The 21,521-nt window shown below is 37.4% G+C and overlaps 1 protein-coding gene across 1 annotated transcript in view; it reads right to left on the reverse strand.

Moving 5' to 3' along the window:
• Nucleotides 1-11,027, reverse strand: part of LOC149085002 (palmitoyltransferase ZDHHC17-like) — a 50,266-nt gene extending 39,239 nt beyond the window's left edge. Inside the window, exon 1 of the mRNA XM_089232751.1 lies at nucleotides 10,866-11,027. Coding sequence (XP_089088877.1) covers nucleotides 10,866-10,892 — 27 coding nt within the window. The 5' untranslated portion in view covers nucleotides 10,893-11,027. The remainder of the gene's footprint in view (nucleotides 1-10,865) is intronic.
• Between the last annotated feature and the right edge of the window lie 10,494 nt (nucleotides 11,028-21,521).

Below are 21,521 nucleotides of genomic sequence, written 5' to 3' on the forward strand. Positions count from 1 at the left end.
GGGGTTTTTGTGAAAAAAGTTATTCTCACAAAGGGAATTTTTTGGTGCCGAAAGATTTCAAATTTTTGTCGATAGAGGGCGATGAACGAAAGCAAATCACAGTTAATATATAAAATCAGAATCCTGTAAAATGTAGGGTGCATGATTAACAGCTCATTTCTGAATTTTTTTGTTACTGGCGCTTACATAAAGTTTTCATTGTGATGTTGGCATTTGTGGATAAAGCACTATTGGTGACTGCACTAATCTATTATCCCCTTCTAACATGTGAACAAAGAAACCAGTTCTTTAGATTTATCGCCGGTACTTCCAATACAGTTCATCTGAATTTGTTGCCAAAAGCCAGTACGTAAAGGGAGCTAAAATGCGATTTGCAGTAATCACTCACCGTCATTAGCAATTTTTACACACACACACTATCGACTATAAAGAACAACTCACGGTGCAGGTTATATTATTAACTAGAGATTAAAAGGTTACATGACTAGAGAACGAATGCATCGAATACATCTGAACAATCGAATTTATATACACACAAGATAATTCGCATATTCAGTCACTTTATGTTGCCAGATCACAACACCTCTCCACCCTAGTTGGTGAATTCATCAATTCCGTAACGCCGTGGACACACAGCAGTTCGTTTGGGTCTTTGGCGAATTTCTTCTGGAACCTCTATTTTCGGACAGTCAATAGGAATTGAAGACGACGGTTCTTCTGCTGGACAATGCCCAGTCTGCGATGCGGCAGCAGTTGCTTCGATATCGACAGATGGACTGGAACCACCAAGTTGCGGCAAAGGAACTTGAGATTCTACTTTATCCCGGCTTCCCTGGATCATTTGATCCACATGACGCCTAACGACAGTTCCGTCGTTAGTCACAGTTCTGTATGACACAGGACCTGTTGGCTGTAGCACGGTCGCAGGAATTCAAGATGAACCTTTGGTATAGTTTCTGATCAGGACAGGATCATTTGCACTGAATTCTCTCGTAGGACGATTACCGTTTTTATTGTACGTGTCCAACTTCTGCTTCAACCTTCTTTTTGCGGCGAGATCAGGATGGAAATTGTCAAGAATCGTGCGGAGCCTCCTTCCCATGAGCAGCTCTGCAGAACCTGTAGTTGTCGTAGGGGTGCAGTGCTGATGGAGGAGAAAGTTCTCCAATCTCTGCTTCCACGATCCTCGAACGATACGTTTTAAGGCATCTTTGACGGTCTGGATGGTTCTCTTGGCTTGACCATTCCCGGACGGCCGTCTTGACGCAATTAGGACTTGACGAATGGTGTTACGGTCACAGAACCGCTTGAATTCTTCCACAATGAACTGACCTCCGTTGTCGGATACCACAACGTCTGTGTAGCGAAGATCTCCTGAAGGATACCAAAAGTTGCTTCAGCAGTTGCCATGTGACGAATTTCGACCCATTTAGAGAATGAGTCCACAAGCACCAGGAACTCCTGACTTTGATATGGGATAGCGAAATCAAGATGAATTCGTGACCATGGTTTTGAAGTTATTTCCCAAGGATGTACAGGAGCTTTTGGTGGTGCGTGTCTTGTCAGCCGACACGTCATCCAGTCCTTCACGTGATTCTCCACATCGACGTCGAGGCCTGGCCACCAGACGTATGAGCGTGCTAGAGACTTCATCCGCTCGATTCCTGGATGTCCTAAGTGAAATTCTTGCAGAACACAAAGTCTCCCAGATGCTGGTATTATTACACGATTTCCCCATAAACAATTTTTATGAATTGAAAGCTCATTTCTTTTTGTAAAAAACACATTAAATCTCGAATCTGATAAGCTCATTGGCCATCCCCTTTATACCCAATTTAATACTCTAGAAAGTAGAGGGTCTCCAAGTGTTAACTTCTTAATTTCATTAGCGTGAAAGGGTGGAAACTAGCTCTTCAGTGAAAAGAACTAATGGAGGGGGCACCTCACAATTACCGATTTCTTTTGGCTATCGGCTCAATGCGCGCGCGCATCTGCATTCAAAATCCTTTTTCCCGGTTAACGTATCGGCGAAAAATCGTAAGCATTTAAGAGCAAACTCCACCTCAGTATTAGAGGGGATAATATCTCCTTCGTGGGTTTGTTTTTATTGAAAATTCCCAGAAGGGGCTGATGGTCAGTGACTATTGTGAATGAATGACCATATAAGAAGTTATGAAACTTTTTACTTCGAATATTATGCCTAATGTTTCCTTAATTTGAGCGTAGTTCCACTCCGTGGGAGTTAAAGTTCTTGAGGCGTATGCTACTGGTGCTTCAGAACCATCTGGCAATTTATGACTCAAAATCGCACCAACGCCAAAAAGCGAAGCATCGCATACCAAAACAATGGGCTAGTTTTTCATCAAATGGAACAAGCACACAATCCTAACTCAATAAATTCTTAAACGCATTAAACTTTGTTGTGTTCGCTTGTCCATTGCCATCTCGTATTTCGGTCAAGCAACCTATGCAAAATTTCTGCCTTAGTCGCCTTATCTTTGAGGAAATTGTTATAAAAATTTATAAGCCCTAAGAATGCTTGGAGCTGTGGCTTATTTCTTGGAACAGGAAAGGCTTGAATCGCCTCAGTTTTTGACCTTGATGGGCGAATTCCTTTTGAGTCGATTCTGTTGCCCAAGAAATCCACTTTGCTCTCCCAAAAAGGCATTTACTTTTGCTAGCTTTTAGACCAGATTCCTTCAAGCGGGCAAGAACTTGCTCTAGTCTTGAAGCTAGCCCCTCTCTCGACGTAGCCCTAATTAGAACGTCATCGAAGTATGGAACAACGCCTTCCACATTTTCGATTAAATTTTGGAATAATCCTGGGGCAACGTTGACTCCGTATTGAAGTCTTTACTCTGAACGCACCTTTATGGGTTATAGTTTGAGCATCAGCTGAATTTTGATCTACAGGAAGTTGTGGATATACCTGTGCCAAGTCAATTTTTGCATAAACACCTCCGCCCTTCAAATTTGAAAGAAGCTGATTTACAGCAGGGATCGGATAGGGGTAGTCATTCATAGCTTTATTCAGTGACTTTATTGTCACCGCATAACCTGACATCACCCGATGCCTTAATAACAGGAATCGTCCATTTAGGTCATAGTTAGGCTCAATGACTCCTTCTGCCAAAAGCTTTGGAATTTATCGGCAATGAAACAGGGTAGGATCCAAGACCTTTTCATCAAAAACTTCCCTGTATTTCAGAAGTACTGGATCGATTGGATCCGCTTTAATTTCATTAATGCCCGTGAGATAATTCCCGAGAGGATCAAACCACGAAAACCCCAAGATGTTTGTACAGGGTGTTTTAGAAATCAGAACATCCAATTTTGCCTTCAAATTTTTAAATTCAACTTCTACGTTACAAACACCTACGTGTGAAATTAATTTTTTTTTGAAAATCTTGCAATTTAATGAGTGTTTTTTGAATTCTTGATTTTTTAATGCATGATTCATCGAAAACAGATTTTGATAAGATTGAATTATAAGAGCCTGAATATCGAGACCTCCATTTTCAAATTTTTTTTAATCTCTGCATTTTGTTTTAGATTTGAATTAAAATTATTTACACACGTTCGGAAATAAATTCTGTACATAAATTTTTTTCTTATGTATTCCTCTTGAATACCTATTTCATTTATACGCATTGCAGTGCTCTTGTTAGGCTTTTTTCGACATATTTTTTAATGTGGCCTTGAATACCACAACTGTGGCATATTGCAGTTCGAAATTTACATTGAGCGCTTGTGGGACCCACCACAACTATAACAAGTCATTTTATTTTTTTGTTATATTTTGAAAATTCTTGGTTGCTTTAGAAGGACCTGCAATCCTCGAAACACCATCCGAACGAATGAGTATAATTTGATCAACAAAATCCGAATTTTCATAGTTCCCTACGGTTTGCGAGTGGATCAATTTTGATTCATATGCAGGAGTTTAGCTGCCGAAGCCATGGTAACCGCCATTTCTAACGACAGTTTCGTCTCGGCCAAGTAGATTTCTTTGCAAATCCTCATCTTTGATCCCGCAAACTAATTGATGACTTAAACGCTCGGATAATGTCTCTCCAGAATTACAATCTTCAGCAAGTCTCCTTAACTCGATTACATAGGAATTAAAGGATTCCGCTTTTCCTTGCACATGTTTATAGAATTTGAAACGCTTAAATGTCGGATGATTTTGGACAAAAATGTTAAAATTTAAAATGTTAAAATTTTTAGCAATTTTAAAATTTCATCAAAACTCGCATCCGACATTTTCCGCGGGGAAACAAGGTTACGAATACCCAGTGTCTTTATCCCACACACGGCCAAGATGGTAGCAAGTTTCCTTTCCGGGGCCGCAATATCTCATTTGCTTCCAAAAAAAACCGCAACTGCTCAGAATACAGTTCGAATAAATTCGGTTTCGACACATCGAATTCTGGGATAGAACCTATGGGAGCGAAGCCAGAGCAATGGCCACTTTCAGCCATATTTAAAGCAATTTAAATTACCTAACAACTGAGCCTCAATCGACGTACTAAGTTAAAATTTTAAAATATTAATTAAAATAAGTAAAATTAAAATACGAAATACCAGCATCGTGGGAAAATTCGGTTTAGCATTAGCACATTAAAAACAATCGTACTCACATACGATGGGAAACGCTTCGTCATCACAGCTTAGAAGGAAAAAAATTAATCCCATTGTTCGTTGCCACATGTTGGAATGTGGGTTCGTGAATGTAGGATGCAAAGAACAACTCACGGTGAAAACAACAGGTTACATTATTAACTAGAGATTAAAGGTTTTACATCGCGCTAGAGAACGAATGCATCGAACACATTTGAACATCGAACTTATATACACACAAGATAATTTACATATTCAGTCACTTGATGTTGCCAGATCACAACACATCCCCCCCCCCTGCGTACGCCTCTGATAAATCATATTAACCCCTTTACGATGCCAGTAGAACAAATTCAGTCTAGTTCTCTGTGTTTTCTTTAGTTTCCTCACCATCGCGAAGCTTTATTGTAACCCTATGAAACGAAGTTGCTTTTCTTCTATCCGTTCTTCCTATACACCTGTTAGTGATTCTTCCTCCCCCACATACTACCATACAGATGTAAAAACGAAAGAGTCTGAAATTCTTGTTCCTCATAGGGTGAGGATGAAATTCTGCGGAAAGAGAAATCTGCTGCATACTCTCTTATCGACTCGTTTATTATGCTGTTTTTTCTTTTATATTCATTTTCTTCTATTTTTCCTTTTTCTAACGTGCGGTTAGGTTAGGACAAGGTTATCAGATTTATCGCCGATACATCAAATATAAATCATCCAAATTTGTTGCCAAAAGCCTGTCCATGAAGGGGGTCGCTGTGGTGGTTGAGTGGTTATAGTGACGGGCTCGCGATGCGAGGATCCGGGTTCGAACCCCACAGTGGTGGTTGGCGGAAGTTGGTTTTCTGTGGTGTCCAACTTCAAAGCGCGAATGCGAGCCGATCTCCCCGTTAAAAAGTTTCGCCACAGAGAGCAACAGGCCTACAACGTTACAAATATTCAATCATTACACTTCACTCACAATTTGAAGTATAGATGGCAGCACTGAAATATCATACACAACACTAGCTACACACTCAGACTGTTAGGTGTACACACTGACTTTGTTCCAGACTCTGCTACGAAGCTGGGCTGGAAGAGATCTCGGCAACGGGATAAGTCCGGTGGCAGAGACTCTGGCGTTCATTCATTCATTGTCCATGAAGGGGGCTAATATCATAGCAGATATGGATATGCGCCAACGAATTGATCGGAGGAATTTGATTTTACCCGCGACTCAGGTAAATAATCACTACATCAAGGGAACCGTTAGTAAAAAAACTTTAGATTTTGGGAGCAGTGGGTAAATTACTTAAGCGAGAGAGTCGGGGTGCCAAAAGTTTACAAATCACTGGTATAAAATTTTTAGGAAACAAAGCGTGGCTCAATGTTGGTTGTAACTACACGTGGTCTTACCTTCTAATTTCAATGTTTACGATGCAATAGCCATGTGGTTTCCATGCTGTGACTTCGCACGCCGGCCAATGGGATAGAGGCCGCCTCCAACGGCGATAACCTACCTAGTAGCCGGTGAACTGAAATGGCAGTTATCCTTCAGAAAAAGATGTAGGTTGAGGTTCACCAACCTTATTATGCAAATACGAGGTGGACTTCCCAGATATAGACCTGCTATATGAGCGGCAGATTTACAACATTCTAAAAATACGCACGCAAACCATATTGAATATAAAACATTTCAGCATTCAACTCAGTTTGAATTCCAAGAAAATATGGGCAGCGAATATTAAACACGTATCTTTTCTTACTTCGACATGATTTGTTAACAGTTGTAAATAATTGTAAAATATTAAATTAGGATTTTGAATGACGGATCAATAGGAATATATCGAAAAGGGGCGGGGTGGGGGAATGGTTGTCGGTAAATGCCGTACAATGACCATACCTCTGGTATTTTACGGGAGATAATTATCTCTGATATGTTATACCGGTGAGCCCATGACTCTAACATCCTGCAGCAGGGCCCCTAGGCTGGGATCTTTTGCTGGGGCCCCCGGTCAGACTTTTTACGGGCTCTTTTATAGTTAATTTATAGCGTGAAAAAATCAAGAAATGATGATTATTGCCCCAGCGCTAGAGCCCTGTCAGCCTCACCCTTGTGGGGCCATGGATGAGCCATTAGATTATAACCAGCCACCCACTGCGTCGGTCTGCGTTTGGCCAAGTCAGAGGAGAATCATTACAAGCGAGTTGAGCGAGAAGAGAGCCCTGGGCACAAAATTTGTCAGAAAATCAAGTAAAAAAAATTGAATTAGAACAGCAGGAGGACGATAAAAAAAATGTATTACCATTTATAGTTTTACCCATAGATGGTAAAACTAATTCAGGATGTATAGTGTGCTGCGATACATTTTACTAGTCACCGCTGTTGTATCAGTTGATGATTTGACGTAATGTGAGTTTGCGGTCATTGCAAACAATAACAGTTAGCATATAGAAATGTTCTGTCCACTTGTCAATACAAGATTCCTCGAGACTGGTTATTTGTGGAGATGAGGATTACAAGGAAGAAAAATGCAAGCAAGAGACCGGGGTTCGGGTCCCCGTGGGGCAGTGATGAATTTTCTTCCTTGTAATCTTCATCTCCACAAATAACCAGTCTCGATGAATCTTGTAATAACAGTTAGCACTCTTCTCTTCTAGCACTAATGCGTTGTGGACGGCTGACAGCTTGACGCCGCTTTGTGATTTTCTGATCTGTATACTATATCTGTATACTTTGTTCCTTTGATAGGTTCTCACATTGTCGGTGCATGACAAACCACCAAGAGTATCATTTCTGTTATGGACGTGTCCGTTAATCAAAGTCTGTTGCAGCAGTTGATCCACCTAATGTCGTCTTATCGCATTTGACCACCCCGGGAGTGGCCTAGGGCCTCAGGTTCATAAGAGGGCCTCATCATTTTTATATCTGCTACTATGATTTTCGATGGTAAATATTGAAACTGGCAAGCTGGTAATTTCAACAAGATAGGGGCTTCTGAAAATCACTCGCCCGGGGGCCAACAATGCTTTTGAGACGGTCCAGGTTCCACCTATGATGCGAAAATCTTACCTCCGGAATGTTTTTCAGCCGTCTGAAAAAAAGCACAGATCAAACATGAAAGTACCGTAAAGAGTCGCCAAGAAAACCCTCTTACTGATGTGAGATAATCTTATTGATGTGACGGCCGAATTATCCTCTTGAAATGTTCTACGAAGTTTTACTAAATAACTGCACCACAACCGCCAAATCATACAGTCTTCTATATATTAGTTGTGACATGATTACATTCTGCATTCATAAATAAGTGCCCATCCAGCACTGCGACCAGATTTTCGACTCACAAAGTGTTAACAGTAAAACGGCTGATTGTAATTCATTGAGATAGAAGCGGGATATTAAGGATATGGCAATATATATAATCGTTGCCAACTAGAACTCAGCGATAGGTCAAATTCCTTGTCTCTACCACAATCCAAACAAAATCATGCCAAGTAAAAATCTCTAATTAGGGACCAAAATCGAGACTTATGCTATAGCTAATTATAACAAAAGTTTCTCCTTATTTTTTATAGTAAAGTTTTATAGTTCGAATATTTTTTTTTCTCGTTTGAAATTGATTTGCAGTTAGGCTGTATCTGTATTTACGCATATAGATGTAATATTAGATGAAATATTATGTTTCTTGATCACCATTCAAGGGAGTTATCTACATTTAAATTTTAGAAATGTTCCGTTTTGAAAGAAAATTTGTAGAAATGTTACCTTTTGATCAAAATTGGAGCTGGTCAAGTCTGAAAAATTAGAAATTTCTATGCCACCTGTTGATTCCAGGTTTCACCTAGCCAAGGAAGGTACCCTTACTACTCTTTCGTGAGTAATATAAAGAAATACGATCATTTATACAGTGGAACCTGCCATAACGAATACTTCCGTTAGCGGACACCTCCACTAACGGACATTTTTTTTGAATTATATCGAAGGGACACAAAATGTATTTTACTATCCATTAGCTGACACAATTTTTGGACCCATGGATATCCGTTACCAAGTGGTTCTACCGTAGAATGTTTCTCTGAAAGTGCTCCCTGCCGTTTTGGAAAAATACCGAAATGAATGAACAAGGTGGATATGTCCCCTTTAGTTAGAAGCGACCAACTTCTTACATTGTAATTTATACCAAAAATATTCTCCTTTGAACAAACCCTGTTGCATAACCCGAAAGAGCTCATTCTAAAGATTCAGAAACTGTTAAAAAGTGAATTTTGAAAAAAGTGGAAATGTTTCCTTTTGAAAATAAGCTCTTTGCTTTGCTATTAGGAAATTCTTTGTGGAAAATAGCCCTTACCTGAGGTTTAGTAACACATGGTGCAACGAACTGATATTTGCACAATAATATATATAACGTCAATAGAACATTCAACTTGTTTAAAGATTTATGCTGCTATTACTACAAGAGAGAAAAAGAGAGAGATGTATATTTTTTCAAGGCATTTTCCTACCGATCATTTATGTTGTAGCAAGTGATTCTCAATTACTAAAACTCTCATAATAAGCAGTTAGGAAACTAATGATCTGTTCTTAGCAGGAAATAGAGCAGTTTCAAACGCTAATAATTTCTCTACTAACAATTATCGAACCAAGGTTCACATTAATGCTGTCATATGAAAAAGAGGTGTCTGTGGTCGAGTAATAATAATTAATTGAAAAGTTGTCCTCGTGTTGCTTTGCATCCCTTGTCATATGACAAAACATGCGCAATTTACAAGATTATTTCAATTTATGCATTATTCTCAATTTGGTTCAGTAGTAAGGGGATATTCGCACCCCTGGGGGTGTGGCAAAGGCTTTTTTGGAGTGCGAGATGGGTAATAACATTGACTGATTTTTCAGGAAAATTGAAATGATGAGAAGTAATACTTAAAAAAAGTATGAATCATACCGACATTTCAGATCATTGATCACACCACGGTCATTTTCTGCACACGAGGGTTAATTAGACCGGGACCTACAATTTATTGCCGATTCCGAACGGCAGGCTTGTTTTTTATACGAGAGGTTGGTGCACTAACCCCTCGGTGGGGGACTCCCTGCGGTAAAGACGTCGTTTTTTGTAGTGCCCCTGTGTCACAGGAAAGTTTTCTGACAAGGACGAACCGGGTATCAAAACTCGCGACACCTCTAAACATCCTTTGGTACTTCAGGCGAGCATCTTATCGACCGGGCTACCGCGCTCGACATTTCAGAACCCCATTTTTAGCTTTCGCCTGCAGTAATGCGTTATGCGAAATTCATATTGCGAATGTTTCTTTTTTGCCCAACTTTGCGGTTTGTATACATTCGTACCCGTGTAAATTAGTATGCTGTATTTAGATTTGCTATTGTTCTAAGCATAGGTGTACACAGAATTTTCTCAGGGAGGGGGGGGTTCAACTTTTTTTTCTTCTCGGGGGGGGGGGGTTACGTTTTTTCGTGCAAAATAACACTACTTTCGGCTTGGGGGGGGGGGGGCGTTAGAGAGAACCCAAAAAAACTCCCCTTTGCGTACGCCAATGGTTCTAAGCATAAGGAAGCATAATAATATCAGGAAAAACGTTAAAAAACATATCTAACTAATACTGTTGTTCTGGCTAGAATCAATAGGAGAAGAACAATCTATTGAATCTTTGAATCTTTTTCTCTCCAATTTTGAAAAACGTTGAAAAGTAATGCAGTCGACGCTCGTTATAACGACCATTCAATTACAACGACCAATAGGATAAGTCCCAAATGTTTTCATATAGCAACTATGATACCGCAGAAGTTTTCCCTTTTCGATATAACCACCACCGCACCCGGTATAATGTCAATTTACGACGGAACGATGAGGGTCATTTTAACAAGCGTCGACTGTAATAAGTTGTAGTTTAGTTTTTGAATTGATTCAAAAAAAGAAGCCAAAATCAACCATCAACCATAGGCTAAAAACAAAATTATAAAAGATAAAAAATAACTTATAAAAATTAATTAATGTAATTAGATACAAAAAAACTAAATTTTACAAAAAAATAAAATAAGATAATAAGACAATGTGCATTATCCAAAGCGGGTGCGGATAGTAAATCGTATCGCACTGTGGGTGCGGAATGGAAAAAAAATTTAAAAATCTCTAATTTAGTTTATTATGGTCCTCTAGAATTCTGTAAATTTAACGGTCTCAGATACAAATCATGCTTGTGATTCAGTAATCAATTTTGAGAAACTGAAAACGCAAAGGAATCTTCATGCTCACCATTAGAGGCTCTTCAAGTTGCTTCATAACGCTTATCTTGACCTTACAATCATCTTTTAGTTTGGGAGACACAACGTGAAGTAAACAAAGCTCGCTGAGATACAGTCTAACGACGTTTTTACTCTACTGACCGAATGATTCACTTTCGACCTAATCCAACTGCCCCCTTTTACATTACAGAAAAAAAAACGTACTAGTCAAGATACCGGTTTATGTATCTTGGCGACCTTCGATAGACAGACAAGGGGAAGGACTTCACTGCTGCATCCAGCGGTCAGTGAATCGCGATATATTTTTGTTGACACCAATTTTAAATTGGTATGTGCTTGTATATGTGTGTTCAAGGAAGAAAGAAAAACTTGTGCATCTACGAATGCGCATGATGTTATTGTTACGGAACATTTCGGAAACAAATTTCCTTATACAGTGAAACCTCGACATAATGATATTCTGCGTACCAAGAAAATATATCGTTGTAGAGATTAGATTCCCATACTTTTTTTGAAGAAATTTATCCCCGTTTTGACAAGAAATTTATCAGTGACCACCCTATGTGAGGTGACCATACGTCTCAGTTTTCCGGGACATACCCGATTTTCTGCTACTAGATGTGCTGTCCCGAAAGTACTTTTCGGGAAGCCTGTTTCTCACTTGGTTTTAATTAGGCGATATTATCCGATGTTATCTTTTTTAACGATATTCATTAATTTTTTTTAATATTATATAAATATTTAAATATTTATTTTATTTTTTAATATAATTTAGTTTCGTTCAGTGTTGTTCCTTATGCAAGATGGAAATTTAACGAAGTGATTTTGGTATACAGGTTTTTTTCAGAAAGAAAAAATCATGCAATTTCAAAATGATTCTTCACTTGGAATCGACCATTAATAATATTGTTCTTAAAACGTAGACATTTACCCCTTCATATTCACGTATTATTTATCATTCTGTGTTTTCAGTTTTTGAAAATATTAGAAAAACATAATTTAGGAATCAGATGATTCTCTCTGAGTTACCCCTGTATAAGTATTAACTTGACAAATTGATTATTGTAAGTGATAAAATTACATTACCGTCAGAGCCGGCACCAGGCATGAGGCGACGAGGCTGCCGGCTAGGGCGGCATGATTACAGGGGCGGCATTTTTTGTGACAGATTTATTATGACGGTATTTTCACTCTCGTGAATTTTTATGCATCGAAATAATTTTGAAGGGAATAATTACTGATTGGGACACCAGAACGCATACTTGCCTCTCGTGATAGAGTCTATTCTTGTTTCTGGTATTACGGCCCCAAGCCCTGTCTGTTCTCTGAAGTTTTTTCATCATCAGTGTTGTCAAGGTATGTCTCAACGGGAAGCAGAGAAGAGCTACGCGTGCTCTTGTTGGCACACAAGGCGTGAGCTATGAAGAAAAACTTGATTTCTTGAATATGCTTACATTAGAGGAACGCGGGGGTCGGCGGGATATGATCGAAGTGTTTTACATTTTCAACGGGATGAATAGGATGGACCATGAGTTATTAATACACCGTCACTCAACTGCTTCAACAAGGGGACACCAGTGTCGTTTAGTAAGGAACAATTTCCGGTTGTGTGGCGTCACAGGGAGTTTTTCACTTATAAGGTTATTAATACATGGAATAGCTTATCTCCGTGGGGGGGGGGGGGGGGGGGTCGTGAATTCTAACGCAATTGATACGCTTAAAAAGTATGATAGACATAGTGGGATTAATCGGGAGGCTATTCATACTTAGATAAAAAAAAACCATAATATTTTTTATGGGCAGTGTATTTATTATGCAGGGTGTCCTGTAAGTGTAAATGCGGTCTTTATCTCATCAACCGTCCATCCTAGAGGTACGATCCCAATTTAAAAAATGGCGTTCAGAAAGTACCCTGTACCATTTTGTGAGTGGAAAATACGATGAGGAAATCTAAATTTTAATGCGGTCACCTTGTCCTCTAACTTTCAAGTAGAAAGTTGTTGGCCTGTATCTCTCTCCCGAGAAAAAAAATCCCATGTTTCTAGGTGCAATGTTCGCTAAGATATTTTCGAATTCAAAAATCGGAGAAAAGTTATGGAAGAACAGCAAACACTATCGGACAATGCTCCTTTTCCTCATTTATGCTGTTCTTTCCCATCTCTTCTCCGATTTTTGAATTTGAATATCTCAGCGAATATTGCACTTAAAAACATGAAATTTTTTTTGTTGATCTTAAGAGATTCAGGGAGATAACATTCTGATTGAAAGTTAGAGGGCAAGAAGAGATGTCGCGAGTTCAATGCTCAATTCATCCATGTCAGAAACTTTGAAAGAATACATTATTGTTTCTGGTATTACGGTCCCAGGTCCTACCCGTTTCCTCAAGTTCTCTCTTCGTCTTGAAATTATTGCTCAAAAACGTGATGTTATTTGAGATTTTACTATTGGAAATTTTTAAAAATTTGGTGCTTTATTAAAGCTTAAGATGCCGCCCTTAAACAACCCGCCACCCGGGGAACCGCACCTCTTGCACCTTCGTTTAAGCTGCCCCTGATCGTTATAGAGGGGTTTATCGTAGTAAAGGAGTTGTGCCGAGAAGAGTTTAACATTAGAAGGCGATTTCAAACAAGATTTGAAAACCTATCGTTGCAGAGGGATTTATTGTTATATCGAGTACCGTTCTAGAGGTTTCACTGTTTACATGAAATACGTGAAATTTTAGGCTGTATGGTAGTACACTGAGTGACTGATTTATTATGATCATCAAACAATAATTTGCTTCCATTTCCGATGCGATGCATAGGCGTAAAGTTATTGCAAATATTAGGAGTCCTGAAAACTTTTTGTTTGTGTGGGGGGAGAGAGGTTAAGCCCAATATTTCTATAAATATTATGGCGATGGTTGCAAATATATATTTGGGGAAGAGGGCCCGAGCCCATGGGGCAGATACAAGTGCAGTCCATGATGCAATGTAATGTATAATGAACAGTGCGTTCATTTGAGAGGATCCTTGATTAAGTTGTGCTGTAATTTGTTACACCATTGCCCTTTTTTGTCTTTTGCAAATATGGACACTAGGACTGGATGATATTGAAAATTTTACATTGTGATACATCGTCAACCTTACATCACGCTATAATGATATATCAATATGCAAGGCTCCCATTCAAAAAATGAGAAAAAGTAGGATAAGGGAGAAGGTACACTCCCCTAAGACAACTAATCATAGCCTTATAAAAAAAAGCTAAAAAATTTATTCATATATTTTATTTTAGTTTTTTTTTCATATCCCTATTTCAGTGTCCTATAAGATTATTTCGAGCCAAAGCAAAATGACAGAAATGACTTGACTACAAAAATAATTTTGTGCCGAAACAGTGCAGCAACCACAGTACTTTTAGCAACCACAGTACTTTTAGCAACCACAGATAATCCTTTTTTTTCTTCTCTCTCCTCACAATATACCTGTATATTACATTTTTTTTCGAAGAGTCTTCCAAAGTCCAGTCAGTCAACTCTCTTCCACGATGTATAGCAAATTATGAAAACATGTAAGTTTTTTAAGAATGACACTCCTTCGGGACAACATCCAAAAGCACGGTGCAAAATTTGTAAATTACAAGGCCCAATGTAAATAAGTCAAGGTGAATCGGATGGTTTTACTGCACTGTCCATCCTTTTTAAAGGAATTTGTTTACATTTTACTGTTTAATTTTTAGCATCGTCATTTTTGAGAAATATGAAGCATTTTCATTTCTAGCTCTTTGCAGAGCTCTTTGTAAACATTATTTATGCCTCTTCATGTCCTAGAAGAAAATTGAATGCTATTGGGTAGCATCAGCCACAAGCCTAGAATAGGCTTATGTATCCAACTTTTTTTGTTATGCAAAGAGTTCCCGGGAACCGGATCGCTTTCGTAAAATTAACCATTTAAGTGGCACATTGACGAGATATCTCGCTTCCTTAAGATAAGCCCTAAAATAAGAGACAAGAAGTCTCTTATTTTAGGATTGACAAACCCAGATATTTTGTAAAGTTTATTTCTCAATTTAACACTCTTCCCTATACCCCCCAATTTGCACCAGCTTAAAATAGGAAAAAAGCCTAACTCACTAAAAAAGATATGCCACTTTGAAGGAGTTTTAGTGATTTTTGCTGTGTCGCGAAAGGGTAAAACGAGAAATCGATTAGTTGATTGATGAAATTAATTTAGATGGGCATTGCCCCTTCAAAGAAGTTTACCGTATTGCACTTATGACACATAAGTCTTACACAGAAGGGGGCGATACCAACAAATAAACACTTCAGTAATCATGTGGTGTAAAACCCCGATATTATTAGACGCCCTCCCTTGAGTTGTCACTTCTAGAAAAACTGAAATTCCATCCCGTTCGAAGCCAAGTTCGGCCTTCTTCTTTCACGATTGGCGCTTTTTCTATTCATGTAGTGTGATATTATAACCTTGTTATTATGTGTAGCTTATGTGTAATTACGTGTTAGCTTCGTCCACTATGTTGGTAAATTTATCACCAGATTTGTAAAGTGTTGGCCAAATGATATCTATTTGAAATTTTTTTTAACCAAATCAACGCCTCAACACTTTTTTCGCCAAAATGTGGTAATTTCTCTCCTTCACTGATAAGTGAAATCTTTTGAGGGAAGCTGCATACAATGCATAGTGTTTACTGCGCGACTGTTTTTTACCCTGTCTTTCGAATTAAATCACACGTTGGTCAATAAAACAGGACAATATGTTTTGAGCAATTTTAAACTTTCATCAAACAGTAAAATAATAACAGCAATTCAGTCAGAAACTTTTAATCAAACTTATTATTTTATGAATTGACATATTCAATATAATTAGAGCGTGGTTTCTGTTTTTTCTATTGATTCGATTTCCATACAGTCACATTTTATACATGTTGCAACGAAGATTTTCGATTTTCTTGTGACTGCAATTGATATTTATATATAACATATATAGTGCTGGAATGTTAGTAAATGTACTTTACTTTTTTATGAGAAATATTTTGACACGACTTCGAAATTTATTCCAGCCTAGATAATTTGGTCATTTCTTTTCAGATGAATTCTCATTCTGGGGCGTATTTATAAGGGGCTGTTTCCCCGGTTCCTCTTAGCAGAGACGGACTTCAGGCTCTCACTGCCCTTGGCAATACTAATTTTGCCGCCCTTTCGAGATGTTTTTATATTTTGTTTCTTAATTTTTTCCCCGAAAAATGATACCCTTCTTTCTTAGCTCTCAATTTTCAAAACGAAAGCCACCTGTTTACTGCTTGTTTTTCTAAATATAGTTTATTGAGTATTATGTCATACTCATAACATAAATGAGATGTCGTAAAAATTTTAAATTGTATCTGTTAGGATTCGTTTAGGCTTGTAACTGTGATCGATTTCATTCAACAACCTTATTGTGTTAATCGAATTAATTGTGTTACAGAATTATAATCAAAAGTCGTGATGCAGAATGTAAATCGTCCAAAACTTTTAAATTGCAACTGGAAAAAAAATTTCATCTCAAAATTGTTCATGATACTTTATTCATTTAAGGGTGTCAAATATATAATTTTAAAAAATGTTTCATTCAAATGGAAATTAAATGCAAAATATTTAGTGTCAATCGGGTTAATTTGTTTTTTCAAAATAAAAAGAAATTGTACTACCGTGCAAACGTGAACAAGAAAAGACACTGAACGCGATTTTCTCAAATTGCAGTTTTCGAGCTCATCCGTTTAGATTTAAAAAACAACTACTTCACCAAAAATTCTGAAATTTCGTAGGAATATTTATACATGTTAATCAGTACCTCGAACTTTGATATCTGATCATTCGTTAGAGTTTTATGAATTTTTAAATTAAAAATAAATTTCATAAATCTGTGTGAGAAAATTAAACATTTTTAAAAAAAATACTTCCCATAGGTTAATTTTTCTAAATCTGAAGTTCATTTTAATAACACACATGGTGAGGAGTAAACATTTCCGAAAAATTTCCAAATTTTTGGGGCAGTCGTTTTTTTTAAAAATCTTACAGGTGAACTCAAAAACTGCAATCTGACAAAATCATAATAACAATCGCATAAAAATTTTAAAAGTGTAACACACGCAAGAGGAAAAAGAACTGGTTTTCGCTTTCTCGATTTTCTCTTAAGGTTAATAGAATATCAATATCTTCAAAAACGCCAAGTTATACGTTCGGTGAATTTTGCAGGATTATGAAGTGACGTCATCAATTTTTATAGCGTTATAACTCATTAATTATTTTTCAAATAAGAAAACTGAAAGCACGTTCCCATATTAGTTTTTTAAAAGGAATCACAATCGATAGTTACCACCCTGTATAAATCTTCTATCAAATATTTTATAAGGAGGCTAACTTTGATAAAAGAAGATTTAACAAAGTACATTTTTTATCAAAGTTGACCATTACACCGCGATATTTCTTTGTCAAACTTAGTTTATAAAATATCTTTTTCCCATATAACCATATACCATTTAACATAACACTATAATGAGAGAGAAATAAAATAAGGTCTACTTCGCCATGGCACTCACCACCATCACTAGGGTATACAGGTTCAACATGAAAAAAAACATCCTTCGTACTTCTCTCTGGACCGTCAAAACACACCACGTTTGTCTTACACACCAACTTCAGATAAAGCCCGTCCATAGATACCGCAGCTTATATATGAGCCAGACAGTATTCTGGCGGACCATCCAGGCGCCTAGAATGTAATACTGTCTGCGGCTCTGTGTAGTTTTCATACTTACTTCCGCCGTCTAGCAGTAAGAGCGTGGTATAATAGCTAATTGGCTTGAAACTGTCATGTGGTCATAATGAATTGGCCAAGTGCACAACTCTATTATTGCAAAACAGTACGCGTGTGGCACACCAAAAAATGCAAATCCGATTGATACATATTCGAGCGTTCTTCAAAATAACTTTAATTTATTCAAATATTAAATCTAACTTTGTTTTTAAGCTATCAAATTATTAACATAAAGCTCATCTTCTACCACAGGGCTTCCACTCATACTTAGGTTGGCCATATTTGCTCAAGACAAATACGAGAAATTAGGCTTCGAAATACGGAAAATACGAGACAATGACAATTATCGCTAAAAATAACGCTGAAAGTAAGCAAAATTGCCAACTTTTGCTAAAATCACAGAAAAGTCGCCAATCGCGATAAATGAAGCGTCACTTCAAACTGGAGTGAATTAAAAAAACATGACAAATATGTGAGATAAATATTCTTATTTTGTAGTCGTAATTATGGTAATGTAATTTCTGAGTTGGAAAGATAATTTTAATCGTTGATTTGAAAAATAAAATGTAGAAAAAGTTGGCTTCGTAGAAAATGCGTGAAATACAAGGACATTTTTGCAGAAAAGTCGGGACAGCTAGAAAAACAGAAAAAACCGGAACTGTCCTGGGAAATACGGAACGTATGGTCACCCAACTATATAGACGCGATTCCCGGTGCAGAAATAATGGGGATGGGGGCATACGTGGTATAGGAGCAGATCCAAGGTGATGTGTTTGGTGGATGGTTTATCACAGGGCTGTCTCATCCTTTTGAATTTAAAATTGCTCTTGCCGCCTTGGTTCAGTGGGCGTGGTTTCGGGTCAGGTGCGTGACGCCACTGATTTAACACTTTTTAACTAAAGCACAACCTTGAAATACCAGGGTAGCCAATGGCAATTAACCGGTTCTCTCTAGGCGTTGACGTTAGTTGGTACCGACTTCAGTTCGTCATGAGACAGCCCTTATTATATGAACCTGGGTTTATTCTACACCGATGGCTATACATACTTTTTTTTTCTTGCGAATCAAGCATAACTTCTGTCTATCCCCCTCAGCAATGTACTACCGAGGAGTTGTGCCAGAAGTGTGCATGTGTACCTAACAGTCTGAGCAGGCCCGTAACAAGGCTGGAGAAACCCGGGCACTGCCTCAGGGTCACAAGCGAAATGGGGGCCCATAAAACTTCTACACTTGTTTTGCATAATAATAACCCTTTCAAGGGGTCTCAAGAAATAGTCTGCCCCGCGGCCCCGACGATGCACGCTTTGTGATGAAAGGATATTTGTGTCGTTGTAGGTTTGCTGTTCTCTGTGGTGACACTTTTTAACGTGAAGATCGACTCGCATTCGCTCCTGGAAGTTGGGAATCCCAGAAAACCGGCTTTTAAGCCGACTACCACTGTGCTGTCTATAGGGTTCGAACCTGGATTCTCGCGATGCGAGTCCATGATGGTACCCATACGACCACATAATGAAGCTAATGACCACTTGCGTCCCGTATTCTATGTAAAGGTCCCTACATACGCTCATTTATACCTGCGCAGTTATGCCTGTACAGGCCAACTGTGTAGGCATAACTGAGCGTGTGTAGGGGCCGTCCACAGAGTAAGAATAATATAGAGAGCGCGCGAGGGGTTACAATGTGAAGCAAAGATCCAGAGTCACGTGACTCCGGTCAAAAGGCTGGTCAGGGAATCTCGCTGGCAATGCTTTCCTTATGGCTATTCGTATGACGATCTACACGCGCTGTCTTATTTTTGATTAGAATGGCCAACACTTGCGCAGCTTTCGGATGTTCTGAACGGTTTAGGAAAGGGGGACCAGTATCCTTTCACAAGGGAATACTTTTTTGCTTATTCCCCTTCTTATAAATTAAAAATTGGAATATTAAATTGACGATTCAATGGATTTCTGACGTAGTCTCCGTTTTTAACGATTCCATTTTGGATTTAATTCAATTAAAGTTCCAAGTTTTGGTAAAATTCAAATGTCACGAGCCATTATTAAATGTTTTAATAGAATTTTTGGCAATAAATGATTGAAGTAATGAGTTTTATTAACTTTTAACTGAAATATACGTCTCCGCGAGATTTGGCGAGCTAGTGAGTTTATTCGAGTTTCGCTCAACTTGAAGAAAATATGCTTTTCAGAATGAGGAATTTATGGCAAATATTTTATTTAAATAGAATGTAATGAAAACTCACCCTCTAGACAATGGCAGTTTTGCATAAAAATGTATAACTACCTCTAAAAATAGTATTTTTACCTCTCTTCACGCTTGAGATAAAACTATTACAGAAAAGAAATTTTTTTATTGATTAATTTGTGTATGTGTGAAATTGCCCTCAAACAAGAAAAATCAATCAATTAATTGATTAATTAATATTCAGTCAATATCTTTATTAGGACCGTCTGAGTTAAGATCTGAAGTCACTATGTGTACCTCAGATGTTAACTTGAAGAAAGAATCATTCTAAAAACTACTTAATGCCTAAAAAAAATGAAGATTCACATATGTATACTTCTGGAGCGAAGAGGTTACACATATGTCACATGTAACATACATTTACGTACTCTAAATTATTACATATATACGCTACACGAAATTTCATTTCTTATAATATAGAAAAGTACTAACGATGAGGTATTGCAATTTTCTTGAAAAATTCATTTTATTCCTGAAATATTATGCAAGTGTTTACATTTTTGTGTGATAAAGTTATAAAAGGTTTTTCAAGAAAATGTAAGAAATGAAACTTTTACTTATTATTTAAATATTTCATGACTGAATATGGTATGAGTGTGAATGTGTTACATTACATAACATAATATGATGCATTATAATTATATACTCAAAATAAATGTATGATTAGAGTAATTTTAATGTTCTTGGAAGATAATTTTTATGTTTTAAAACCCCTAGTTAAAATAAATTTTCGAAATTAAAAGTGACAAAGTGAATGAAAAGAGAATATTTAAAAATATAAATGAAATAGGCTATATATATAATAGGATTTAAAAACTCAAAAGTCTTAAATTATTAGGAATTATCCCTTTTGGAAATAAAAAAATTTCGTTTTTCAATATTTGTTTATATTATATAGAATTGATTTTTTTTTCCGAATCCCTCATTCCCTAAATATTTTACAAAAGAATGAATGAAATTCATTGAACAAATGAAGGAAAGTTTTCATCAACTCGATCGAGTCGAATTTCGTTACAGCAACATCCTAGCATTAACACGAAATCACTATGTTCTGCGAAAACGAGCCAAATGTAATAGCGAAGAACCTGTTCTTCCCCCGACAATACTGCTCATCTTTTCTTCACGTTCGACAAGTTTTATGAATAGCGTGCGCGGTCTATTTATATCTTTAGTCTATGGGGCCGTCAGTTGACCTGCACAGGCGACATGAAAGGAATGGTTTTTCGATTCGGTATAACTGTACAGTTATGCCTGCGCAGGTATAACTGAGCGTCTGTAGGAGCCACCAGGTATAACTGAGCAGTCTTTATTATTGATAACGAAGCTGAACAATGGTAACTGAGTAATTTCTTTTGGGGAGACGGATTGCCTTTAAATTAGAAGATATTTTTCTAATGGCATAATTTTCACGATATTTATTTTTTTCAATTTCATATCGAATAAAGAAATCGAAATAAAATTTTAGAAATACTTCGACCATTGTTCAAATTCGAAATTTTTTGTTCTGAAATCAGTCTATTTTCAATAAATTTTCCCCGAAATTATAAACACGGAAAAACACATATAAACTCTATATTCAAATAATATACTATGACAATTAATTGTTAGTGATTAATTGTTTATTTGTA

Source organism: Pholcus phalangioides, unplaced genomic scaffold (genome assembly GCF_987345545.1).
Source record: "Pholcus phalangioides strain wild (caught in Gottingen) unplaced genomic scaffold, Ppha-v1.0 ptg000007l_1, whole genome shotgun sequence".
In the NCBI taxonomy this organism is placed as follows: Eukaryota; Metazoa; Arthropoda; class Arachnida; order Araneae; family Pholcidae; genus Pholcus; species Pholcus phalangioides.